General features: G+C 41.8%; 2 gene segments (V, D, J or C); both read right to left on the bottom strand.

Annotated features, from left to right (window-relative positions):
* Positions 1-518: 518 nt before the first annotated feature.
* Positions 519-1,067, bottom strand: LOC134756408 (immunoglobulin kappa variable 1-12-like). The segment is given in 2 exon segments: positions 519-865; positions 991-1,067. Coding segments are annotated over 2 exon segments (402 nt in total).
* An 18,450-nt stretch (positions 1,068-19,517) lies between these two features.
* On the bottom strand, positions 19,518-20,041 carry LOC129531672 (immunoglobulin kappa variable 1-6-like). The segment is given in 2 exon segments: positions 19,518-19,840; positions 19,966-20,041. Coding segments are annotated over 2 exon segments (378 nt in total).
* Positions 20,042-23,947: the final 3,906 nt, after the last annotated feature.

The following is a 23,947-nucleotide window of genomic DNA, read 5'->3' as shown; positions in this document are numbered from 1 at the left end:
GCTTGCCAGCTCCCAACCCTTCCTAGTGCCAGTGAACTTTCTCAAAGAGCCACAGGTAACATGTTCCCTTTTTCGTAAAACTCTAACCTTCTCTTTGTTCTTCCAACATATTGAAGACCACTCAGTTTTCCTGTATGCCCCATTTGGGAAATATTTCTTTGCATATAAAACATTAAATTTAGAGATTCATCTCTACATTTTATTTAGACTTCAGTAGTTTAGACTCTAATTGTCTGTATTAAGACAATTTCTGCTTTGAATATCTATAGTGGCCTCTTTGTTATATAAAGTCCAGCTGAAGCCATAAACTAGACTCTTCAGGTGTCATGATCTCTGTCTTTATTAAATCAGGAGAGGCATTGCTAGATCTGTGCAGTTGGGGCTGAGAAAGAGAAAAGAATTAGGGTGCAGAGGTGACTTCATGTCCCCCTCTACCAACACCGTCAGAGTGTGGCTGCATCTGAGCAACACTCTCAGCTGATGGAGGAATCAGGAGGAGCAGCTGGGGCAGCCCAGCCTCACACATCTGCTTCCCTGGGGGTTTTTGTTCGGGTGTGTAACACTGTGGGAGGGGTACTGCTATGCTGCTGACAGTAATAAGTTGCAAAATCATCAGGCTGCAGGCTGCTGATGGTGAGAGTGAATTCTGTCCCAGATCCACTGCCGCTGAACCTTGATGGGACCCCACTTTGCAAAGTGGATGCAGCATAGATCAGGAGCTTAGGGGCTTTCCCTGGTTTCTGCTGATACCAGGCTAACCATTTACTAATACCCTGACTTGCCCGGCAAGTGATGGTGACTCTGTCTCCTACAGATGCAGACAGGGTGGAAGGAGACTGGGTCATCTGGATGTCACATTTGGCACCTGAGATTGGAAATAGAAACACAAATATTCATACTATTGATCATATTATAGGAAGACTTCCCTGAATAACCAGGCAGTACTGACCACACTGGGCTGAGTAAACTGCCACTGTTCTCCTTCCTTACCTGGGAACCAGAGCAGCAGGAGCCCCAGGAGCTGAGCGGGGACCCTCATGTCCATGCTGTGTCCTGACAGGGTCTGACTCCTGCATGAAGTGTGACCAGCCTATTAATAAGGCTTCAGGGCAGGAGGTTGTGCTCTGGGAACATGCAAATGAGCAGGGGATGGGGCAGGCTGGGCACAGCTGCAGGGCTGGCTCATCTCAGTAACTCAGCACCAGCTCAGTGTCCCCAGGTGTCCCAGGTAAGACCAGGGTAGCATAAATTTGTCTCCAGAGAATGTGTTTCTACTGGGGACTATTTTATTATGAGAAACAATTTTTAGGTATTTTTTTAAGAATTTTAAATATTCCTCAGGAGCCGATAGAGTAATGTATTTCATTGGTGTATCAGGATTATTTAGGAGAATATTCTTGTTTGTAGGAAACACATAGTAAAATGTTAGATGTTAGGATTCTCAAGTCTTCAAAAGACTCTCATAAGATTCCGGGTAGGGAAGGGGGTAATTGTGCTATACTTGCAACATTTCTGTGAGTTTAACATTGTTCCTTTCTAAAAAAAATTTAAAATAAAATGTATCGGCATGATGCTATATATATTTGCAAGTATTAGGTAATGGTGTTATGCCTTTGTTCTTACTAGTATTAGATCAAGCAATTTATTACAGATATACAAAGATGATACCGTGTTGTCTCCATGCATGCAGCACTCACAGATCCACCACTATCAAGAACTGCAGGTCTCTTTAATACCCAGAGACTAAATGAAGTGCACCTTATTCTTGTTTTGGGTACCTTCATAGTCTACCTTCTTTTCTGCCATTGGGTATTATTTCCCAAAGTTCATCTGTCTTAGTGAGGGTGGCCACTGCACAGAGCATGTCCCTGCCATGCACCATCAATGACACTTTCTTCTTATACTTTTTATCAGTGCACGGGGACATCATCCTGACCCAGACACCAGCCTCCCTGTTAACATCTTTAGGAAAAACATACTCAATCTCTTATCAAGCAATTGCCTATGTACATGGAGAAATCAGTTGGATCCAGATGAAACTGGACATGGATTTGCGTTCATGATATCTCATATCTCTAATGTACCCTGAACGTCCCAGCCTGACTCAGTAGCAGGGGAAGTGGATGCAACCACATCAGCATCAGTGGGCTGCAGCCTCGGGCTCCACAAAATTTTACTGATGCCTGACTAGGGGAGCAAAATCACAGTGCTGCAGCCCATGCACAAACCTTTCTGCTGCTTTGTAAGCAGCCTGAATTTTAAGGGAACTTGCTTATATTGGAAGAAAGGAAGAAAGTTCCATTTGTCCTCTAAATGTTTGCTGAAAATGAACCGACAAAAGAATAATTAATAAGAGAAAAGGCAAACAAAATTCACTTAAAGTGCAGTGGGATATCATAGTGGGGTGATTACTCAGATAACTCAGTGAGATCCAGTTGTTCATATTTCCTTTCTAGGGAAGAGGGAATTGGGAAGTGTAGGCAACCTGGAGAGAATAGATGAGAAAAGAAATGCATCCTCAAAAGAACAGGCAATAGCCTGCCTGGATAAAGCATCAACTTCCAGTCTCTTCTATTTTTGATTCATGTTTTGTGTTAATCTTCCCTGATATAAAATTTCCCAGGAAGAATTTCCTTCACAATTGTTTTTCTTCTGGAGAATTTGCTTTTAGGCAGATAAGGGATATTTAGGAAAAGACTTCTTGTGCATTTGCTGCTTTCTAAATGCCTTTGGCTTTACATAATCATCATACCAATGCAGCATAGTTTGAGATGTTATTTTCTGGGTTCCTTTACTTGCAGCCACCTGCCAAGATCCTGTTTCAGAGAGATGCAGCTACAGATTGAGTGAGCAGTTGACCCCTGAACAACATGGAGGTTGGGGCACTGACCACAGGTGCAGATGAAAACCTGTGTAGAAGTTTTGCATTTCTAACTTAAGTACTAATAGCTTACTTTTGACAGGAAGCCTTAGTGATAAAATAAATAGTTGATTACACTTTTTTACATTTTATATATATTTTATACTCTATTCTTCCAATAAAGTATGGTAAAGAAAAAAATGTTCTTAAGAAAACCACAAAAATGAGAAAATATATTTACTACTGATTAAGTACTTGCTTTCAGGTGACACAGAAGAAAATATAAGTGGATCTGCAAACTTCAAACCCAAGTTATTCAAGGGTTAACTGTACCATGATGAATGTAGCAGTCCCCATATGTACTCTAGGGCTTTCTCCTTTGCTGTACCTCTGCTCACTTCCAATGGCCATATATATGTCTTATGTTCTTTATGATCTTGGGCAGAGAGGTCTGCCTACATGCATTGCTGGCCAGATGTCCTGGAATGTGTATCTCTGAGGAAAGTGCTATGGTTTGACTGTGTCCTCCAAAATCCATCTGTTGTAAAGTTAATTCTCAGTGTAATGGTTTTTGCCAGGTGGGGCCTATTGGGATGTGTTTAGGTCATGAGGGTGGAGCCCTCTAGTGGAATACATTAATGCCAGTATAAACAGGGTTTATGGGGCTGGAATCTTTCTCTCTCTTCTGCTGGTCTGTCCTGATAAGACATGGCCTTCCTTCCATTGAAGGACTCAATGCTCCAGGCATCGTCTTGAAAGCAGAGAAAGCTGACCTTAACCTGCCCATGCCTTGATCTCAAACTTTCCATTCTCCAGAAGTGTGAGAAAATATATTTCTGATTTTATGAATTACACAGTGACAAGGAATCTATTATAGCAGCTTGAAAGAGAACAGGAGAGACAGCTCACAATCAGTGAGGACAGGATGAGATGTATACATACCCCAGCTTCCTCATCTCTCAGGTGGAACAGCCCAGAGGAATTTAGTCCATGTTTCCACACGTGGTTGATCTTCAGTTATCCTGAGTCAGGTGGGTGGTTGATGTGTCTTTTACCATTCATCTTCTGTTCCTGCCTCACTTTCTTCCTTTCCTCCCACTGTAAATTTGCTGCCTAAACAGGAATACTCATTGCTGGTGGACCCAAAACAAGACAGAAAAAAAAAAATCGTTGTACTTTTGTATGAGGGATATTTCTCATCTGAATTCTTATCACTTCTCTTTCTTTGACATCTAGGAATATTCAGAAAACACTTTTTTTTAAAACCAATCTATTTTAGATTGAATTTATTGATTTTTTTTCCTGTGTGTTTTGTGAACCAAAAATTAAGTTGTAAGCCACCAACGAGCTAAATGGACTCCTCTTTTGGCAGAGAGAACTTCAAAGAAATCTGAAAAACTAGGTTAGGCCATGACTGGCAGGTGGGTTTAGATGTGCCTCATTATGCTCTCCTCCCTTTGGAGTTCAGACACAACTGACCAGCATTATCACTACTACAGAGATCTTTGGACTGAGGAAACAGATGCTTGTAGCAATAAGATACCATACTCCAACATGACAGATAATAGGCCCTGAAGAAAATCGAAAAATTTTACTCGAAAAATATTTCTTTTTCTTTTTCTTTTTTTTGTTTTTTTTGAGATGGAGTCGCGCTCTGTGCCCAGGCTGGAGTGCAGTGGCGCAATCTCGGCTCACTGCAAGCTCCGCCTCCTGAGTTCATGCCATTCTCCTGCCTCAGCCTTCCAAGCAGCTGGAACTACAGGTGCCCACCACCACGCCTGACTGATTTTTTAAAATATTTTTAGCAGAGATGGGGTTTCACCCTGTTAGCCAGGATGGTCTCGATCTCCTGACCTCGTGATCCACCCGCCTCAGCCTCCCAAAGTGCTGAGATTACAGGAGTGAGCCACCACACCCAACCTATTTCTCTGAAATATTCTGAAGTGGCCCTGCAAAGCTGCACATTGTGGGAGAAATTTGCATTCTGTAGAGAATCTCCTATGCTTACTAATCATTTTCCAAAGATCTGACTTTTTTTTTTTTTAAGGTCTGACAAGCAACGTCTACTTTTTCTGCTACCCATAGGATTCAACTACATGAAAAGAACCTTGGCTTATCCAAACTCAAGCACACCCCGTTATCTAAACTCAAGCATTTCTTTATGGTGAATTCAACTCTTTAGGCAGAGCTTAACTCTTTCAACCAGTTGCCAATCAGGAAAACTTTGAAGCCACCTGTGACCTGGAAGCCCCTGCTTCAAGATCTCCCACCTTTCCAGTACAAACTAATGTATATCTTATATGTATTGATTTATGTCTTTGCCTGTAATTTCTGTGTCTCCCTAAGACACAGAATAAATGTATAAAACCAACGTGTAATCCAACCACCTTGGGCACATGTTTACAGGACCCCCTAAGGCTGTGTCACAGGCCATAAGCCTTATCTTTGGCAAAATAAATCTATAACTTGATTGAGACCTGTCTCAGATACTGTTTTGTTTACACTGGGACACAAAATTTAAAATCCTGTAAAACTATCTACACATCCATAAATCTACATTAGAGGCAGTGGAGTGAGCACACTCCAACACTCAAAACTCACAAGTTAGAGGAACCAGAGTCTAAGATTTTGTCCAGCTCTCTTGCTTCATAAAAATACTTTGTGATTTTTTAAATTTTACTCTAGAGAAGGACAATTTTGGGGAATATATTTATTGTTGGTGGAATGAATAATGTCCCCACCCCAAAAGATGTCCATATCCTTGTCTCTGGAACCCGTGTTATACGAGTTATTAAGAAATTATTTTAGGCATATAGAGAGGAAACAGGGTCATTGGGAAGGTTTTGTTTCTTTTAAAGCAGCTCCAGAAATGTTTCTTGTTTAGCAGGAAAGCCCTGGCTCTTAGAGCTGGTCCGGCAAGCTTTTTTTTCTTTTTTTGAGAGGGAGTCTGGCTCTGTCACCCAGGCTGGAGTGCAGTGGCGCGATCTCGGCTCACTGCAAGCACTGCCCTCTGGTTTCCTCATGCCTCAGCCTCCCAAGTAGCTGGGACTACAGGCACCCGCCACCACGCCCGGCTAATTTTTTGTATTTTTCAGTAGAGACGGGGTTTCACCGTGTTAGCCAGGATGGTCTCGATCTCCTGACTTCCTGATCCGCCCGCCTCGGCCTCCCAAAGTGCTGGGATTACAGGCGGCAAGCTTTGATATACAAATACTGGCCATTAGAAACTGTGTCCAGCCAAACATGGAGATTCCCACATTCTTCTTCTTCTTCTTTTTTTTTTTTTTTTTTTTGAGACAGAGTCTTGCTCTGTCGCCCAGGCTGGAGTGCAGTGGAACGATCTTGGCTGACTGCAACCTCTGCCTCCTGGGTTCAAGCGATTCTTCTGCCTCAGTCTCCTGAGTAGCTGGGATTACAGGCGCATGCCACCACGCCCAGCTACTTTTTGTGTTTTTAGTAGAGATGGGGTTTCACCATATTGGCCAGGATGGTCTCCATCTCTTGACCTCATGATCCACCTTCCTTGGCCTCCCAAAGTGCTGAGATTACAGGTGTGAGCCACCGCATCCAGCTCCCACTGTCTTCTTCCTTGCCCCCACATGTGCCTGGCAACATGGCTGCCCCGACATATTCCCATGTGTGTAGAACTTTATGGCACCCTGCATTTGCATATTAAAACACTAGGGTGGGAGGGCCAGTTTTTTCTCAGGCTACATGAATGACATGCTTGGTAAAACCAATCCCCTAAGCCCTATGCAAATCAGACACCACCTCCTTCAGCCTCCTCATATAAGCAGCCACTTTTCCAACGCACATGGAGTTTTCTCTTAGTTCTAATCTCCCCTCTCTCTGTTTCTGTACGGTGGAGCTGTTTTCTTCGTCCTTCCTTCTTGCGTATTAAACTTTTCGCTCCTTAAAACAACTCCACGCATGTCCGTTTCTTTTTAAACAAACCCGCGTGAGACTAAGAACGGTGGTGGTCCTCCAGTCATCAGAGCCCTATCATAAGGATTCTACCTTACATAGCAAAAGAAGAACTTGACAGGTGTAAGTTAACGACTTTGAGAATAAGCAACCTGGTTATCCAGATGAAACCAATATAATCACAAAGGTCATTAAAATAGAGGAGGAGGCTTGCAGTCAGAGAGGAGCTGGGACAATATGGAGGGATGTGGTTTGAGGAGGGAAGGGGCCATAGAACCAGAAATGTGGGAGCACCTGGAAGATAAAAGCAGAGGATTCAGTTCTTTCCTCTGGAGCCTCCAGAAGGAATGCAGCCCTACTGACACCTTAACATTAGCTCAGTGAGAATGCTGACCCCCAGAACTACAGGGTAATACATTTATGTTGTGTGAAGCCAATAAGACTGTGGCGATTTAAACAGCAGCATTGGAAACTAATGCAAGGGGAAGAGATGTCTTTCAGCTCACTGAGCGCGTGCTTGTCTTCTGTTCTTGGAAATATCTCCACCTTGTTTTCTGGTGTCAGTTATGACAAGAGACAGAGAAAATTTTTCCGAGAGAAGAGCTACCACGAGAATTCGTTTTTAGCTAGAAAATCTCTTGGGTAAAATCTCATGATTATCTGTTATACGATCTGGGTATCACAGAGTTTGGGGTCAGATCTCACAGCATGTGATAGGACGAAGAGGGTTTTGTTTGTTTTCATATTACGAGGGAAAATTAGATTTTCAGGACACAATCTAAGAGGGACAGACAGAGTCAGAGATATTGTAAGAGAAAGAGGAGATGTGGAAGGAGTCAGGGCAATGAAACACGTGTCCCAGCTCCCAAATCTAAAATAAAGTCATTCATTTTACAAGGTGAAGAAAAGCTCTTCACCTTCCATCTTCTTAGGAAGGATCAAATTCTTCCCAGAGTCCCTGCCCCTCCTTCACCCCCCTGACATTGCATTGTGGAGCTAATCACATGTGCCCTTAATCTCTGCTCCTGTCCCGGGCTGGGAGAGGCTCACTGTCCTCACCATGCCCAGCAGGCTAGAGCTGGTGCCCTAGGCACCAAAGGAGAAGAGGATGGTTTCTGTGCAGGCAATAAGAGCTTTATCGCATTTTACATTTCCCTAAAATTCTAAGCAAAGTTCTGTGGAGAGAAAAGAACACGGGGCAACTTTATCTGGTGGGGTTGGAAGAGACCAGGCTCTGAGAATGACAATGAATTCACATTTCTACTTTTCCAGATGCCAAATGCTAGCTTTAGCAATTGTGGAAATGTGGACTTTGAGTTTAAGAACAGGTTTCAGGTACTGCAATAATTGAGGAGACATTTGGAATAGAGTCCTTAGTCTAGGGCTAAAGTCAGACTGGCAGTGCCTGAGAGCTTCTAGGCGCTGGCCCTGGGCTGTGAGGGAAGCAGCGGTTCTCCTGAGCCACAGGGCTGAGGACCTGGGAGGAACCACAGGCCCTGGCCACAGGGCTGCCTGGCAGGGGCTTGAGGGAAGGAAACTGCTCACAAATTCACAGGAGCTGCATTAAGCATATATCCCGCAGCCTGGCAAGAGTGAAAGTCTCAGAGACCCAGACCTTAGGGCTGGGATCCTGGGCTGGCTGCTGTGGGCTCTGCCCTCCCTGGTGCTGAATGACTGGCACCCTGCTGGAGCCAAAAATGGAGGGTCAGCCAATGTCCTCAAAGTCTTTACTCAGCCAGACCCTGTTCTGCTTGGAAAGAAAATGAACACATGGTACACAAATAAACATAAAATCATGTGTATCTGTAATAAGAATTTCTAATATAAATTTTATATATTGAACACATATATTTTAGAAATAAGTTGTATTTATACATTTGCCTATACTATGTATCTATTTATGGATAAATATGTGGTACATGTTTATATATAAAGATATATAACTTTGGTTGCTAGTACAAGGTATAGTTTTAAACTTTAATAAAGTGAACACGAACATTGAAAATGAGCACTGGGTGCACCACTTCATGGCCCCCCTCACTCCAGGGCCTAAGGGTGATAAAGCTCAGGACCCTCTTCCATGTCCCCCGGCATGGACAGCAGTGAACTACCCATTGCTGAGGATCATGAGTGACCTGAGGGGGATCTGCAGAATCACAGAGCAGCAGATGCCCAGAAGATTGATAGTGAGTTTGGACCCTGAATGGAGGGACATTTTGACCACAGGGTTCAGCATAGACAAGTACTCTTCTGGTCATTTCTGTCAAACAAAACAGCACATGTAGCTCAGAGGCTGCATGATCACAGGATGAAGCACCTCCATGAGTCATTGCCAGCTTCCCCTCTGACTGGGGCGATCTGGGATCTCTCTGCCCTGCTTTCATGGCTCACCAGCTGCTGGGACGCTGTTGACAGTGGTCTACGTCTGTCCCATGCACAAACTTCTAAATAGTTGTCATTTTACTTACTGGTCTCCAATAACCACAAATTGCCAACCATGACCCTTCCACAAAAATTGATGGAGTGGGGTTGGAACTATGGGTTCAGCAATGTGCCAGGGCATGTATATAAGAGAAACAAGGTGTGGCCAGCCCATGTCTGAAGTGAGGATGAATTTTCACCATGAATTAGGAGTAGGAGGTGGAAGAAAACATCCTGACATGCTCCAGGCAGTGATGCCCACAAGATACACTAGAGGTGCCCACAGAGGAGGTGGGAAGGGGATGTGAGGCAAAGAGGGAGTGTGAATTCAGAGGTGTCTCCAGACTGTTCACCCGATAAGAGATCAGACCCTTAGCAACACCTGGGACCCCAGGCAGAGCTGTTGCTACGGAAGATTTGTGCAGGACAGGGACAGGAGGAGGGAGCACCTACCTCTGACGGCATCTTGGTTGCTGATGGCCAGAATGACATCTGTTCAGGCCTAATGTCCCTGACCCAGGCAGGGTTCATGTCCAGGAGGGCAGCAGGAGCCAGCGGGAGCTCAGAGCCAGGCCCTGGTTCTGCTGGTGCCAGGCTAGGATGTTCTTCATACTCTGGCCAGCTCTACAGGTGACAGTGACCCTCTCCCCTGAGACACAAGGAGGAGGACAACGATGGCATCCACATAACATGCTCACTGTCATCCAAGTGGGGGAACAAACATGCAGATCCCCAAATATTAATACCAAGTTTGTAGTTCCTCCAACTTGGTGCAATTCTGATTGGAAGGAAAAACAGGCTAACAACTTCATCAACAGGGAAAGTTCATGTTTAATACAAACTATCTGAGGCTGAAGCCTGAGTTTCCCTTCCTCACCAGGCAGTCAGGACAGCAGGAGCAAAAGGAGAAAAGCTGGGTCCCAAAGTCCACAAGGTGCCTCCTGAGACTGATCCTGCTTAGAGAAAGTGGTGACAGTGGATGAGTCTTCTGGGACTCCCACACCAACATACCCTGAGCTGGATGGCTTGAGCCATAGACATTTATTGCTAATTTATTAACGTTTATTGTGAATGTATTAGAACCCTGGAAAGTTCAAGATCAAGGTCCAGAAGGATTTGCTTTCTGGTGAGAACCCTGTTTCTTGTTTTCAGATGTCATCCCTGGATACATCCTCACGTGTGTTCAGCAATGTGCCGGGCATGTGTAAGTAGGAGAAGCAAGTACATGCTTTCCTCAGTGCATGCTTGGAGGCTGGTGAGGGGTTAAGGAACAGATCGATGATGTTTATTTTTACTAGGACACAAATCCTATTAAATCAGAGCCCCAAGGTTTTCACTTCATTTCACCCTAATTACCCCTTCATAACCTCTATGTCTAAATACAGTAATTTTGCAGGTTGGAGATTTGAAATATGAATTTGTGAAACACAATTCAGTTCATAGCAGGTGTGCTTTGAGGACATGCCCAAGGCAGTAGGAAGGTCAAGGCGAGGCTTCCAGTCTCAGAGCACAGAGGGCGTTTTCCCACCACTCAGCACACTGGCAGCTCCTCTTAGGTGATCCAGGTCACACATGAGACCCCATTCCCGCCTTGGGGGCTGCCTGCTGATAGTGGAACAATATCACCCTTAATTTTCACTATTTCTAAGATCAGATTTCTATTTTATGTTTATTATGGGGTTTGTCCAATGGCCAGGTTTGTAACATAACCTCCAATGGTCGGTTTGTGACATAACATCTTATAGAATTTTAGATGCTGGTTTCCAGTGAGACTTGATGGAGTTTTTTCATGGGTTTTCATGGAGTTGATCTTATTACATCCATCATTATGCTGCATTCTGTAGGGAACACAAAATGATTCCTCTCCTCAATAAACCAGTCACCTAGTTGAAGATAAAGGGTGTTCAGAAAAGATGGTCACAAAACAATTAGGGGCTAGATTCTGTGATCCATGTGAGATGCCAATGATGTGATTCTGGAAAGCAGAAGGTGAAGTTGTGAGAGACCCTGCAGCACACAATGCCCAAGGCTAGGGTGGCGAGTAGAGGGCCCCTGGTCTGGATCCGTCTACCCAGCTTCATTCCTCCCATTCGTGTAACAGTGGCTGCACCAGCCAGGAAGCATCTGAGACCACCTGATTCTCTGGAATAATAGCTGCTGGGGTTTGTGCTGTGAGCTATAACACTGTGAGTCTCTAACTGTAACCATTTAGATTAGCACTAATGAAAATATTTTTTAAGATGGTGAAAATGTCTATATTTATGCTTTGCAAGTGTAGCCATTATATGTCATATGTGACTCCCGAGCACTTGAAATGTAGTGAAAACAACTAAGGAACTACATTGTTAATTTTAATTAATTCCAATATACATGTTTGTGGCTGGGTACTGCTAATGTTGGCCATGTGAGTCAGGGAAGTTTTAGATGGTAATAAACAGCAATGTCATCAGGGCAACCAATCTGCTAAATGTTAAGCAAAGATGATCCCAGGACCATTGCACCAAGCTGGAGTGGACAAGGTGGAAAGAGCATGTAGGTGGATCTTTGGAACCCAGATTCTGCTTCCTCCAGGTGAATGATGTAAACTCTCTGTCTTGAAGACACTGACATTGAAGCTACCGACCAGGAAGCTGGGTGTTTCTCCTGGAAGCTGCGGTGGAAACAGAACATAGATCTTCCTCAGTATTACTCATGTCCCTCTCCATAGGCTTCCCAGCAGAGAGGTGCTGTCTGATCAAGTGGGAGGTGAATGCTGTGCTCCTTAATCAATAGTCTTTCTCAGTCCCATGGGACGTATGAACCCTGTCACATGCAGCCCGTGCAGTTGAAGCCAGAGCCCCATGTCCAGTGTCCAGTGTTGCCTCTTCCTTTGGTGATCCCACCCTACAGGACGCAGTGATGAAGGCTTGAGTGGCAGGGAAGGGCTGTGGGGAGCCTGCTAACTAGCAATAAGGGTGCAGACCTGGGCTTCCAGCTTCTGAGCAAGGGAACATTGTATGTCCTAGGTGTGATCCAGGTCAAGGTATTTGATAAAAGATATTACGATAAATTATATTCTTAAGAAAATAAAAACACAAAAGGCATCTGATTATTATAGGACTGTTTGGGTTTTATACCACTAAAGTGGTAAAAATAAATTTTTCAATGCGCAGTGGTTTATCAGGAATCTTCCAGCCCCTGCCCTTCCAGTGATGATTCCGTGGTCTTTGCAGGTCGTATGGTCACTTGGTGGCCTCCTTACCGATGAGATGCATCCTCAGTACAACACCAAGATCTTCACTGATCAACATAAATTGAACAGCTTCAACCTACAGATACCACACGCCATTGTCTGATTTTTATGTAATTTATCAACACTGAAAGTATTCTATTCCATTTCATTATGTAGTTATTGTTCTGTGCATGGCTCATTCCCCTACTGAGTACCAGTACTTGTGATCAAAAATTGTTTTATTTACTTACATGCACTAAACCTTAAATGATAGCATTTATTGGTTCTGAAAATTCTGACATTAAGTTAAAATCCCTTAAAAGCAACTACATGCTTCTTTTTTTAATTAGAAGAAATATGGTGCAATCACATCAACTAAGGATACTAAACTACTTTTACAGTTGAAAATGATTAATTGGACATAGGGAAACATATTGACAAAACTAGCAAGCATTATTATGATGTTGAATAAACACAGTTTGCATGTAAAGTGTACAGTTATGATTAATTGTATTCAACACAGGAGGAAGAAAGGTGGGGATTGCTGGATTGGTTGGTGATTCAGTCCTTAGAAGCAAGGGGGAGCTGATGAGTGATCTCAGGCAGGCATCCAATATAAGGTCCAAATATGATTAATTACAATGTTCTTTTCCTTAAGGTTTGATATTTTAAGCTGGTCCTGCTGGGGAAGTTTTGAGCACATTCATGGAATATGTGGAATAAAGATTAAAAACAGTATATTTCAAAATACTCTTAAAAAGCTCAGAAACACCCAAAGAAAACTATTTTATAAAATATCATGCCTTCCTCACCCATTCTTGATATTTGTGTTTAACCAAGCATGACTCACAATTCAACTTTTCTCCACGTTGTTGCCTAGAGTGTTGAAGAAATTCCTCTAATAGGACAGAAATGGAGTCAATCTTGCAATATCTGGCCAATCTTGTTCTGGCCAGTCTTGCTTTATCTCAGAATGTTACATTTCCAGAACCTTTTACAGTTATTCCTGAAAACTACAAGCAAGAAAGGGAAGGGGACTGGGATCATTCAAGGCAAAATGGAACCTGTTCTGCAAATACTGTAGTGAAATCGTAACTCAGTAATCGTTTTGTGACTGGCTTATTTCACTTAATGTAATGTCCTCTAGTTTCATCCAAGTTGTAGCATGTGTCAGAATTTCCCTTTTTAAAGCTAATTTTGCCTTTTTAAAGCTACAATATGCTACTGTATGTATATACCACATTTGGATTACCAGTTCCCTCCTTTGTGAACATTTGAGTTGCATCTACCTTTTTGCTATTGTGAATAATTCTGTTCTGAATGTGGGTATACAAATATCTCCTCAAGTTAATGTCTTCAATTACTTGGGTATATGTCCAGAAGTGGAATTGCTGAATTATATAGTATTTCTATTTTTAATTCTTCGAGGAATTGCCATCTGGTTTCCCACAGCAGGTGGGCCATTTACATCACCACGACAGTGTCCACAGGAGTTCCAGATCCCTAAGTTCTCACCAAGACTGGTCATTTTCTGTTGGAAAAAAAAATCCTAATAGGTGTGAGGTGGGTTTTGTTTTTATTTTTCTAAGGATTAATAATGTTGACCATGTTTTCCTATGCTAGTTTTCTAATTATCTCTATAGAATCTTCTTTAGAGAAATGTCGATTCATGTACTTTCCTCATTTTTAATCAGGTATTTTATTTTAAGGTTGACATATAAGACTTATTTTTGTATAGTAGATATTATTAACCCCTTATCAAATATAAGATTTTCAAATGTTTTCTTCTATTCCACATGTTGCATTTTCACTGTGTTGATTATGTCTTTTGATGCCCATTTTAAATTTTTATGTAGTCCAATTTATCTTCTTTTCTACTTTTGTCTGTATTTTGGTATTAAAGTTGTTAGTATTTAAATGTCTATAAATACCGACTTACTATGCTGAGAAGGTAACACTGCACCATCTCTCTGACGGTGGAGCTAAGAGTTTTACACTCTCCCATTTTGTACCGGGGGACAGTGCAGCTATGTGAGAACCCAGTGGCTTTACCAAGCTTATTTGTCTTGCATTTTTGGTGACATGGATTGTTATTCACATTGGCTTCCTCTGGCAGGTCCACCTGGAAAGCCTTATATTTAGCAAGAAAAAAGGAGGCAGTGAATGATGTCACTGTGGACTGTGTATATTCCCTGTTGCAAATGTCAAATCCGTGAAGCATCAAGGGATTTACTAGAGGATATTAAATTCCTTGCAAATTGTTGAAAAGCCTTAAGGAACAGGCTCCAGGCAAAGCCTCTAGAACAATTCCAAGAATGGCACTGCTGGCACAGGCTGGGGAGGAGCTCCTCGTGCCTGAGACTCCACAACATTCAAGCTGTCTCCTGCAGAAAAGAGAGCAGCTCTTCTCACTACTGCCGCCCGAAGGACAGCCGCTCTGCTATCAACTACGAAAGATCTGACCCCTTTCTCTGACTGCCCATCAGATGTGTTACTACAGAGTGCTTTTGGATTGAGATGAGGGAGGGGAAATGCCTGATCTCACTCAAATGTGCTCATTTTCCTGGTCTGGGTCACAGCCAGGCAGCACAGTCCTGTGGGCACAATATCTTCACTTGCCAGGTTCCTATAAAATGAGAGTATCTTTCTTGACTGTGGAAAATATGGGGATGGTAAGGGTCAAGGAATAGGAAAAGGAGTACTTGGAGTTGCCTGAGCTGCCACTCTGGTTTCCCCAAATGTTTTCAATCCATTAAATTCATGATAATAAACACCTTTCTGCCTAACCAGCCATAATCGCTTTTCTTAGATCCAAATGATTCTGTGATAAAACTAAAGAGAAAAAATAAATAGACTTTTCAATGTTTAAGCTGACCAGGAGGCTGTCTCTGGTGTTTACATGTCCATATCCCACTATGCATTTCATCTTCCCTTCACCTCACTGGAGATCCAAGTGCAGGGAATGCTTCATATGACTGTGATCCCTAGAACTTCATCCTGATGACTGTTGAAATCTTCTCTGAGTTTTACCAGTGGAAATGGCAATAAATAGAAACATTCCAGAAGGTCCCCTAGGGTCCATATTTTCTGTACTTCCTCTCTAAAATATGTAAAATCAATTATATTTGCTCTTGCTTTATATGGGCTACATCTATGTCCCCAGCACACACCCTAACGCCCTGCGTTGACAAGTTATCCAGTATTGTATTAAGTCTAAATAGGCACATGTTTATCATATTATTTCTTCCAATTTAATGAGATAATTGTCATGTCAACTCTGTGGATTAAGAACCATCAGCCAGAAAACCACAGCCCTGAGAAAATAGAAATAGAGTATTTCAAGCTGTTCAGTTTGCACAACAATGATGATTCTATAGCTCATTTACAAGATATAAATATTCTGTTTATGGGAGTAAGAGCAACATTCACGGTGAGTGTTGTAGACCCTCTGCCACATCTGACAGCATAGCAATTCAATAGCACAAGGGTTTGTGTGCCAGCAGTGCTTGACTAATAATGGGTTTTTTTTCTACAGGGAAAGCTGCACCTGTGCACATGACAGGATCATGAGCTACACTTTACTTCACTTTTTTTGAAGTCAATTACCTTCTTGATCCAAAGCCATAGTATGGAAGAACTTCCTGACTCTGATGAAGGCATTTGGAAAATCCTCAAATAATATTTTATGCAGTAACATAACCGAAGACAAAGGAAAATTCATATATAGGATAATAACCGCTGCTCTCCTCATGTTACATGAAGTGCACTTGAATCACCTGACATCAGCTGTTAGTATGAGCCCTGATGTGTGGTAGAATGTTAGGGGTTCAGGAAGGGTCAATTTTCTTGGCAAATTAGTGTTCAGAAGAGCCAGTAGCCCTGTACATCTCAGTTAGTTGAAACTCATATTATTGAGTCCCCACAGGGACCTCCGTAACAGTGGTTCATGAGGCTACCTGGGAAAGTGGGCAAAGGTGACTGACTGAAGTCCATGTGTTCAATCATCCTCATTATGAAAAGCCCCCTGCTCATTAATGGCATTTGGATTAATATTCACTGAGAAAGCATGTTTTTTGATTATGGCTCATTTTTGAAACATCTAGTCATAGCTCTTCCAAAATGACTTTGTCTGCAATCATCCTGTTGCGTTTCTTTTAAGGCCTGATGATCTGTCAAAACCAACAACCAATATTATTAAACTGCTGTTCTCTTTGCAATGTGATCATCAGATGTAGGCCTTGCAGTTTACCCACGGTTAGGATTTTTACATTTCCAGGGCTTCCTTGACAATGGCACTAATGTGATGCCATCCAGCATCCATTGTTGTGAGAACTCTGTTTGGAATATCATCATTGTGGGCATGAACATAATGGAGACTTTCATAGGATGCAATGATTAATATTCAATATTAGTCAAAATTTGCTGTAGTCCTACCCTTGGAGATCTACTGGTTTGGAAAAATATTTTAGGTAAGGACAACAATTTGGTAAAGTTTTAAAAATAAAGGCCAAAAAGAAATTTTCTTTAGCAAGAGTATGAACTATCTGTTGTCCAGAATACCATTTTTTTACAGATGCAAGAAAAAATTATTTAAATGTATATAATTTAGATAATAATCTTGTAAATTTGTACATATTGCATATATAATAGAATAAACATAATTAAATATGAATACTATATATACTTATAGCCAACATTTTATCAAATAAATATATATTAACTTCTATGTATCTTATATATATGCACATTTTTCCATAAATAAGGTAAATTTTAATTTTTTAATGAAATACTAATTAGTTTTAATTTCATCTTTAATTTTCTCTTAATAACTTCATAATTTGATTACTTAATGTTCACATTTATACCACCAATTTAAGAAAAAATGCATGTGTCTATATATAGGCAGAGGCGTAAATACTATATCAGTAAGCTTTTATGCATTAATGATTGATAACCGGTTAAATATACAACTCAGTGTCTGATAACTGTAAATACTTGTTTTCATCTTCATGGATGCTCATGTTCACAATCATCTGGCTGATTAAGGAAGGGCTCAGCTGATTGATTCCTCTGCAGGGCACTGAGCTTGTCTTTAGCCTACAGATATCAATTTTCTGAGGACGAGGCTGAACAGCAGTGACTACACGTGACACAAGATTCTTGTGGCAGGTCACAGGAGTGAACAACATCCCAAACCAAATTGCACAGTTGAATTTAAGTCCTATAATTTCTAACACAGCTTCACACATTTTAAATATATTTTTTTATTTCAGTGAGTACAAATTTTCAAGAAAATGTTTACTCCAATTAATTATAGAGGTGTTTGATCATTCCATGGACAAGTAATTATGTTTTCAACCTTTACAATCCTGAAAATATTTGCAAACATAAATTTGCATTAATAAGAAAATAAAGCTGGATGTGTTTTCAACATGTGCCTTTAAATATAATTTTTGAAATGGCCTCAAAGGGGGAAACTCATTTTAACTTATGTAACTATCCCTTTTTACCTCTCTTGTGTCCTATAGAGTTGCCCAAGAAGAGGTCCTCCCATGAGATTTGGAATCAGAAAAGGATGACTCAATATTCTCCATTGGTACCTAAGGCAGACACAGGAACAGAGGTGAGGACAAGAGAAACACCTGAAAAGATGCTGTAGGAAGCTGAGAGCATCAGCACCCCCACCCCTAAGCTTCCAGACAGGACTGAGGACCACAAGGTTAGAAAGCCCATACTTTAGGGACAGATGCATTCTGTTTTCTGAGGGAGCAACAGAGATTCCTGCTTCTAATATCAGCTTTCCTGACTACTATATCCTTGGCTTTGAAGGGTCATAGTGGGAAAGTTAATCATAGGAATTCGGTCATTCTTGTGATACCCGACAGAGCCAAGAAACCAGGAGGGAAAGGCACTCAGGGTGAAAAATACTGTTTCTAGAATGCAATTGAAATAGGCCCTATTATCCCATGGAACTAAAGTTTATGGTTTTTTGAATAAACAGAAATCGACTCCTCCAGTCTTAAAACTCAAGATAGTTACATTTATCTTACCTTTTTTTTTTTTTTTTAAATTTCAGGAAAGCAACCATCAGGCCTCCCAGATACTATCAATTTGCTGAAACTTATATATCACTGAATCGGGACAGTGAGACATCAGACTCTTCACCCATTATGATTGCCTAACTGACCTCCTGCTTCCTGTTGACCGAATTATCTTTCTTAACCCTCCCTAACTCCTGTTTTTCCACATTTCTTCCTTGTTATATAAACCCCTAATTTCAGTTGGTCAGAGAGATACATTTGAGAATGGCGTCCCATCTCCTCAGCTGCAGCACCTGATTAAAGCCTGTTCCTTGGCAATACTTTGTCTTAGTGATTGGCTTTCTGTGTGATGAGCTGCAGGATCTACACCGAATCCCTGGCATTTCAGTAACAAAATTCTCTGCAAGCTTCACCGTTTTGGTTTATTGTAACCTAAAATCAAATTTATCCACAACTTCTGAGATAACTTGATATAATTCTAGGATTCACTTTGTCCACCACTGCTTCCCAGTCTGAGCTTGCCAGCTCCCCACCCTTCCTAGTGCCAATGAGCTTTCTCAAAAGAGCCATAGGTAACATTTTCCCTTTTTCATAAAATGCTAAATTTCTCTTTGTTCTTCCAACATATTGAAGACCACTGAGTTTTCCTGTATGCCCCATTTGGCAAATATTTCTTTGCAAATAAAACATTAAATTTAGAGATTCATCTCTACATTTTATTTAGACTTCAGTAGTTTACTCTAATTCTCTGTATTAAGACTATATCTGCTTCGAATATCGATGGTGGCTTCTTCTCTGTTATACGAATTCCAACTGAAGCCATAAACTAGACTCTTCAGGTGTCGTGATCTCTGTCTTTATTAAATCAGGAGAGGCATTGCTAGATCTGTGCAGTTGGGGCTGAGAAAGAGAAAACAATTAGGGTGCAGAGGCGATTTCATGTCCCTCTCTACCAACACCATCAGAATGTGGCTGCATCTGAGCAACACTCTCAGCCAATGGAGGCATCAGGAGGAGCAGCTGGGGCAGCCCAGCCTCACACATCTGCTTCCCTGGGGGTTTATGTTCGGGTGTGTAACACTGTGGGAGGGTAATTGTAATCTTGTAGACAGTAATAAGTTGCAAAATCTTCAGGCTGCAGGCTGCTGATGGTGAGAGTGAAATCTGTCCCAGATCCACTGCCGCTGAACCTTGATGGGACCCCACTTTGTAAACTGGATGCAGCATAGATCAGGATCTTAGGGGCTTTCCCTGGTTTTTGCTGATACCAGGTTAAATAACTGCTAATACCCTGACTCGCCCGACAAGTGATGGTGACTCTGTCTCCTGTAGATGCAGAGAGTGAGGATGGAGACTGGGTCATCCGGATGGCACATCTGGCACCTGAGATTGGAAACATAAAAACAAATGTCCATACAATTAATCATGTTGTAAGAGAACTTCCCTGAAGGGCCAGGCTGTACCGAGCACACTGGGCTGAGTAAATTCCTAGTGTTCTCCTTCCTTACCTGGGAACCAGAGCAGCAGGAGCCCCAGGAGCTGAGCGGGGACCCTCATGTCCATGCTGTGTCCTGACTGGGTCTGACTCCTGCACAGGGTGTGATCAGCCTGTTAATAAGTCTTCAGGGCAGGAGGTTGTGCTCTGGGAACATGCAAATGAGCAGGGGATGGGGCAGGCTGGGCACAGCTGCAGGGCTGGCTTATCTCAGTAACTCAGCATAGGGGCAGTGTCCCCAGGTGTCTCAGGTAAGACGAGGGTAGCACAAATTTGTCTGCAGAGAATGTGTTTGTACTGGAGACTATTTTGTTATGAGAAACATTTTAAAGATATTTTTTGACAATTTGAAATATTCCTCGAGAGTCAATGGAGTAATATATTTCATTGGTGTATGGGGATTATTTTGGAGAATATTCTTGTTTGTAGGAAACACAGTAAATATTAGACGGTACGATTCTCAGGTCTTCAAAAGACGGTTAGAAGATTCCATTTAGGGAAGGGGGTAATTGTGCTATACTTGAAACATTTCTGTGAGTTTAACATTGTTCCTTTCTAAAAAATTAAAAATAAAATTTATTGACATGATGCTATATATATTTGTAAGTATTAGGTAATGGTGTTATGCCATTGTTCTTACCAGTATAAGATCAAACAATTTACTACAGATACACAAAGATGATGCCGTGCTTCTTCAATGCATGTAGCACTAACAGCCCCACCATTATCAAGAGCTACAGGTCTTTTTAATACCCAGAGACTAAATGGGCTGCACCTGTGTAGAATTTTTGCATCCCTAACTTAAGTACTAATAGATCACTTTTGACTGGAAGCCTTAGCAATAAAATAAATAGTTGATTACCACGTTTTTTAATGTTATATATATTATATACTCTATTATTCCAATAAAGTATGCTAAAGAAAAAAATGTTATTAAGGAAACCATAAAACAGAGAAAATATATTTACTACTTATTAAGCATTTGCTTACAGGTGACACACACAGAACAAAATATAAGTGTATCTGCAAATTTCAAACCCAAGTTATTCAAGGGTTAACTGTACCATGATGAATGTAGCAGTCCCCATCTGTAATCTAGGGCTTTCCCCTTTGCTGTACCTCTACTCATTTCCAATGACCATATATATATCTTATGTTCTTTATGATCTTGGGAAGAGAACTCTGCCTGGATGCATTGCTGTCCAGATGGCCTGGAATGTGTATCTCTTAGGAAAGTGCTATGGTTTGACTGTGTCCTCCAGAATCCATCTATTGTAAAGTTAATTCTCAGTGTAATGGTTTTTGCCAGGTGGGGCCTATTGGGATGTGTTTAGGTCATGAGGGTGGAGCCCTCTAGCGGAATACATTAATGCCACCATGAACAGGAATTACAGGGCTGGGATCTCTCTCCTGCTCCTCTGACATGTTAAGACATGGCCTTCCTTCCTTTGAAGAACTCAACGCTCCAGGAATCATCTTGAAAGCAGAGAAAGCAGACCATGTGGTTGATCTTCAGTTATCCTGAGTCAGGTACGTTGTTGATGAGTCTTTTACCATTCATTTTCTGTTCCCTCCCTCACTTTCCTCCTTTCCTCCCAGTATAAATTTGCTGCCTAACAGGAATCCTTATTGCTGGTGGATCCAAACTGAGAGAGTAAAAAAAAAAGTCATTAATTTTTTGTATGAGGGGTATTTCTCATCTGAAATCTTACCATTTCTCTTTCTATGATATGTAGAAATATTCAGGAAGCACCTAATTTTTTTTTTTTTTTACCAATGTATCTTAGATTGAATTTACGCTGTGATTTTTTTTCTGTGTGTTAAAAGAAAAAATTAAGTTGTAAGCCACCAACCTACTCAATGGGCTTCTCTTTTGGCAGAGAGAACGTCAAAGAAATCTGAAAAACTAGGTTAGGCCATGATTGGCAGGTGGGTTTAGATGTACCTCCTTATACTCTCCTCCCTTTGGAGTTCAGACACAACTGACCAGCATTATCATTACAACAGAGATCTTTAGATTGACAAATCAGATGCTTTGTAGCAATAAGATACCATACTCCAACATGACAGATAATAGGCCCTGAAGAAAATATAAATATTGTACCCTAAAAATATTTTTTTTTGACATATTCTGCAGTGGCCCTGCAAGCTGCCTGTTGTGGGGGAAATTTGCATTCTATAGAGCATCTCCTCCTCTTACTATGTCTTTTCCAAAGAGTCTGACATTTCTTTAAAGGTCTGATAAGCAACATTCACCATCTACTTTACTGTTACCTGCAAGGTTTATCTAAGTGACAAGAACCTTGACTTCCACACCCCATTATCTAAACTCAAGTATTTCTTTATGATGAATTCAACTCTTTAGGCAGAGCTTAACTCTTTCAACCTGTTGCCAATCAGGAAAACTTTGAAACCACCTGTGACCTGGAAGCCCCTGCTTCAAGATATCCCACCTTTCCAGGACAAACTAATGTATATCTTATATGTACTGACTTAGGTCTTTCCCTGTAATTTCTGTGTCTCCCTAAAATGTATAAAACCAACGTGTAATCCAACCACCTTGGGCACATATTTGCAGGGCCTCCTAAAGCTGTGTCACAGGCCATAAGCCTTATCTTTGGCAAAATAAACCTATACATTGATTGAGACCTGTCTCAGATACTGTTTTGTTTACACTGGGTCACAAAATTTAAAAATCCTCTAAAACTCTCTACACATCTATAAATCTACATTAGAGACAGTGGAGTGAGTATACCTCAACTCAAGTCATACTTTGAGTTTAAGAACCAGACAGACTTTCAGGTACTTCGATAAATGAGGAGACATTTGGAATAGGGTCCTTTGCCCAGGGCTAAGGTCAGGCTGGCAGTGCCTGAGAGCTTCTGGGCCCTGGCCCTGGGATGTGGAGGAAGCAGCTGTTCTCCTGAGCCACAGGGCTGAGGACCTGGGAGGAACCACAGGCCCTGGCTCCAGGGCTGCCTGGCAGGGTCTTCAGGGAAGGAAACTGCTCACAAATTCGCGGGAGCTGCATTAAGCATATATCCCCCCAGCCTGGCAAGAGTGAAAGTCTCAGGACCCAGACCTTAGGGCTGGGGCTGGGATCCTGGGCTGGCTGCTGTCAGCTGTGTCCTCCCTTGTCCTGAATGACTGGGACCCTGCTGGAGCCAAAGAGGGAAGGTCAGCAAATGTCCTCAAGGTCTTTACTCAGCCAGACTCTGTTCTGCTTGGAAAGAAAAGGAACACATGCTACAAAAATAAACATAAAATTATGTGTGTTTGTAATATGAATTTATAATATAAACTTTACATATTAAATACATACATGTTAGAAATAAGTTATATTTATATATTTGTATATACTATGTATCTGTGGATAAATATGTGATGCATGTTTATGTATAAAGAGATGCAAGTTTCATTGCTAGTATAAGGTATAGTTTTAAACTTTAATAAATTGAACTTGAACATTGAAAACAAGCACTGGGTGCATCACCTCATGGCCCCTCCTCACTCCAGGGCCTGAGGGTCATAAAGTTCAGTACTCTCTTCCATGTGCCCCCTGGGCCGATAGCAGCGAGCTACCCATTGCTGAGGATCATGAGTGACCTGAGGGGGATCTGCAGAATCACAGGGCAGCAGATGCCCAGGAGATGGATAGTGAATTTGGACACTGAATGGAGGGACGTTTTGTCCACAGGGCTCAGCATAGACAAGTCCTTTTCTGGTCATTTCTGTCAAGCAAAGCAGCACACGTGGCTCAGAGTCTGCATGGTCAGAGGAATAAGCCCCTCCATGGCTCATTCCCAGCTTCCCCTCTGACTGGGGTGACGTGGGATCTCTCTGCCCAGCTTTCATGACTGACCAGCTGCTGGGACCCTGTTAACGATGGCCTATGTCAGTGCCATGCACAAGCTTCTTGATAGTTACCATTTTACTTTCTGGTCTCCAGTAACCACAAATTGCCAACCATGACCCTTTCACAAAGATTCATGGAG

This window comes from Gorilla gorilla, chromosome 12, assembly GCF_029281585.2.
Source record: "Gorilla gorilla gorilla isolate KB3781 chromosome 12, NHGRI_mGorGor1-v2.1_pri, whole genome shotgun sequence".
NCBI lineage: Eukaryota > Metazoa > Chordata > Mammalia > Primates > Hominidae > Gorilla > Gorilla gorilla.
Note: the sequence above shows the minus strand (reverse complement) of the source record. Positions and strands in the feature narration are given on the sequence as shown.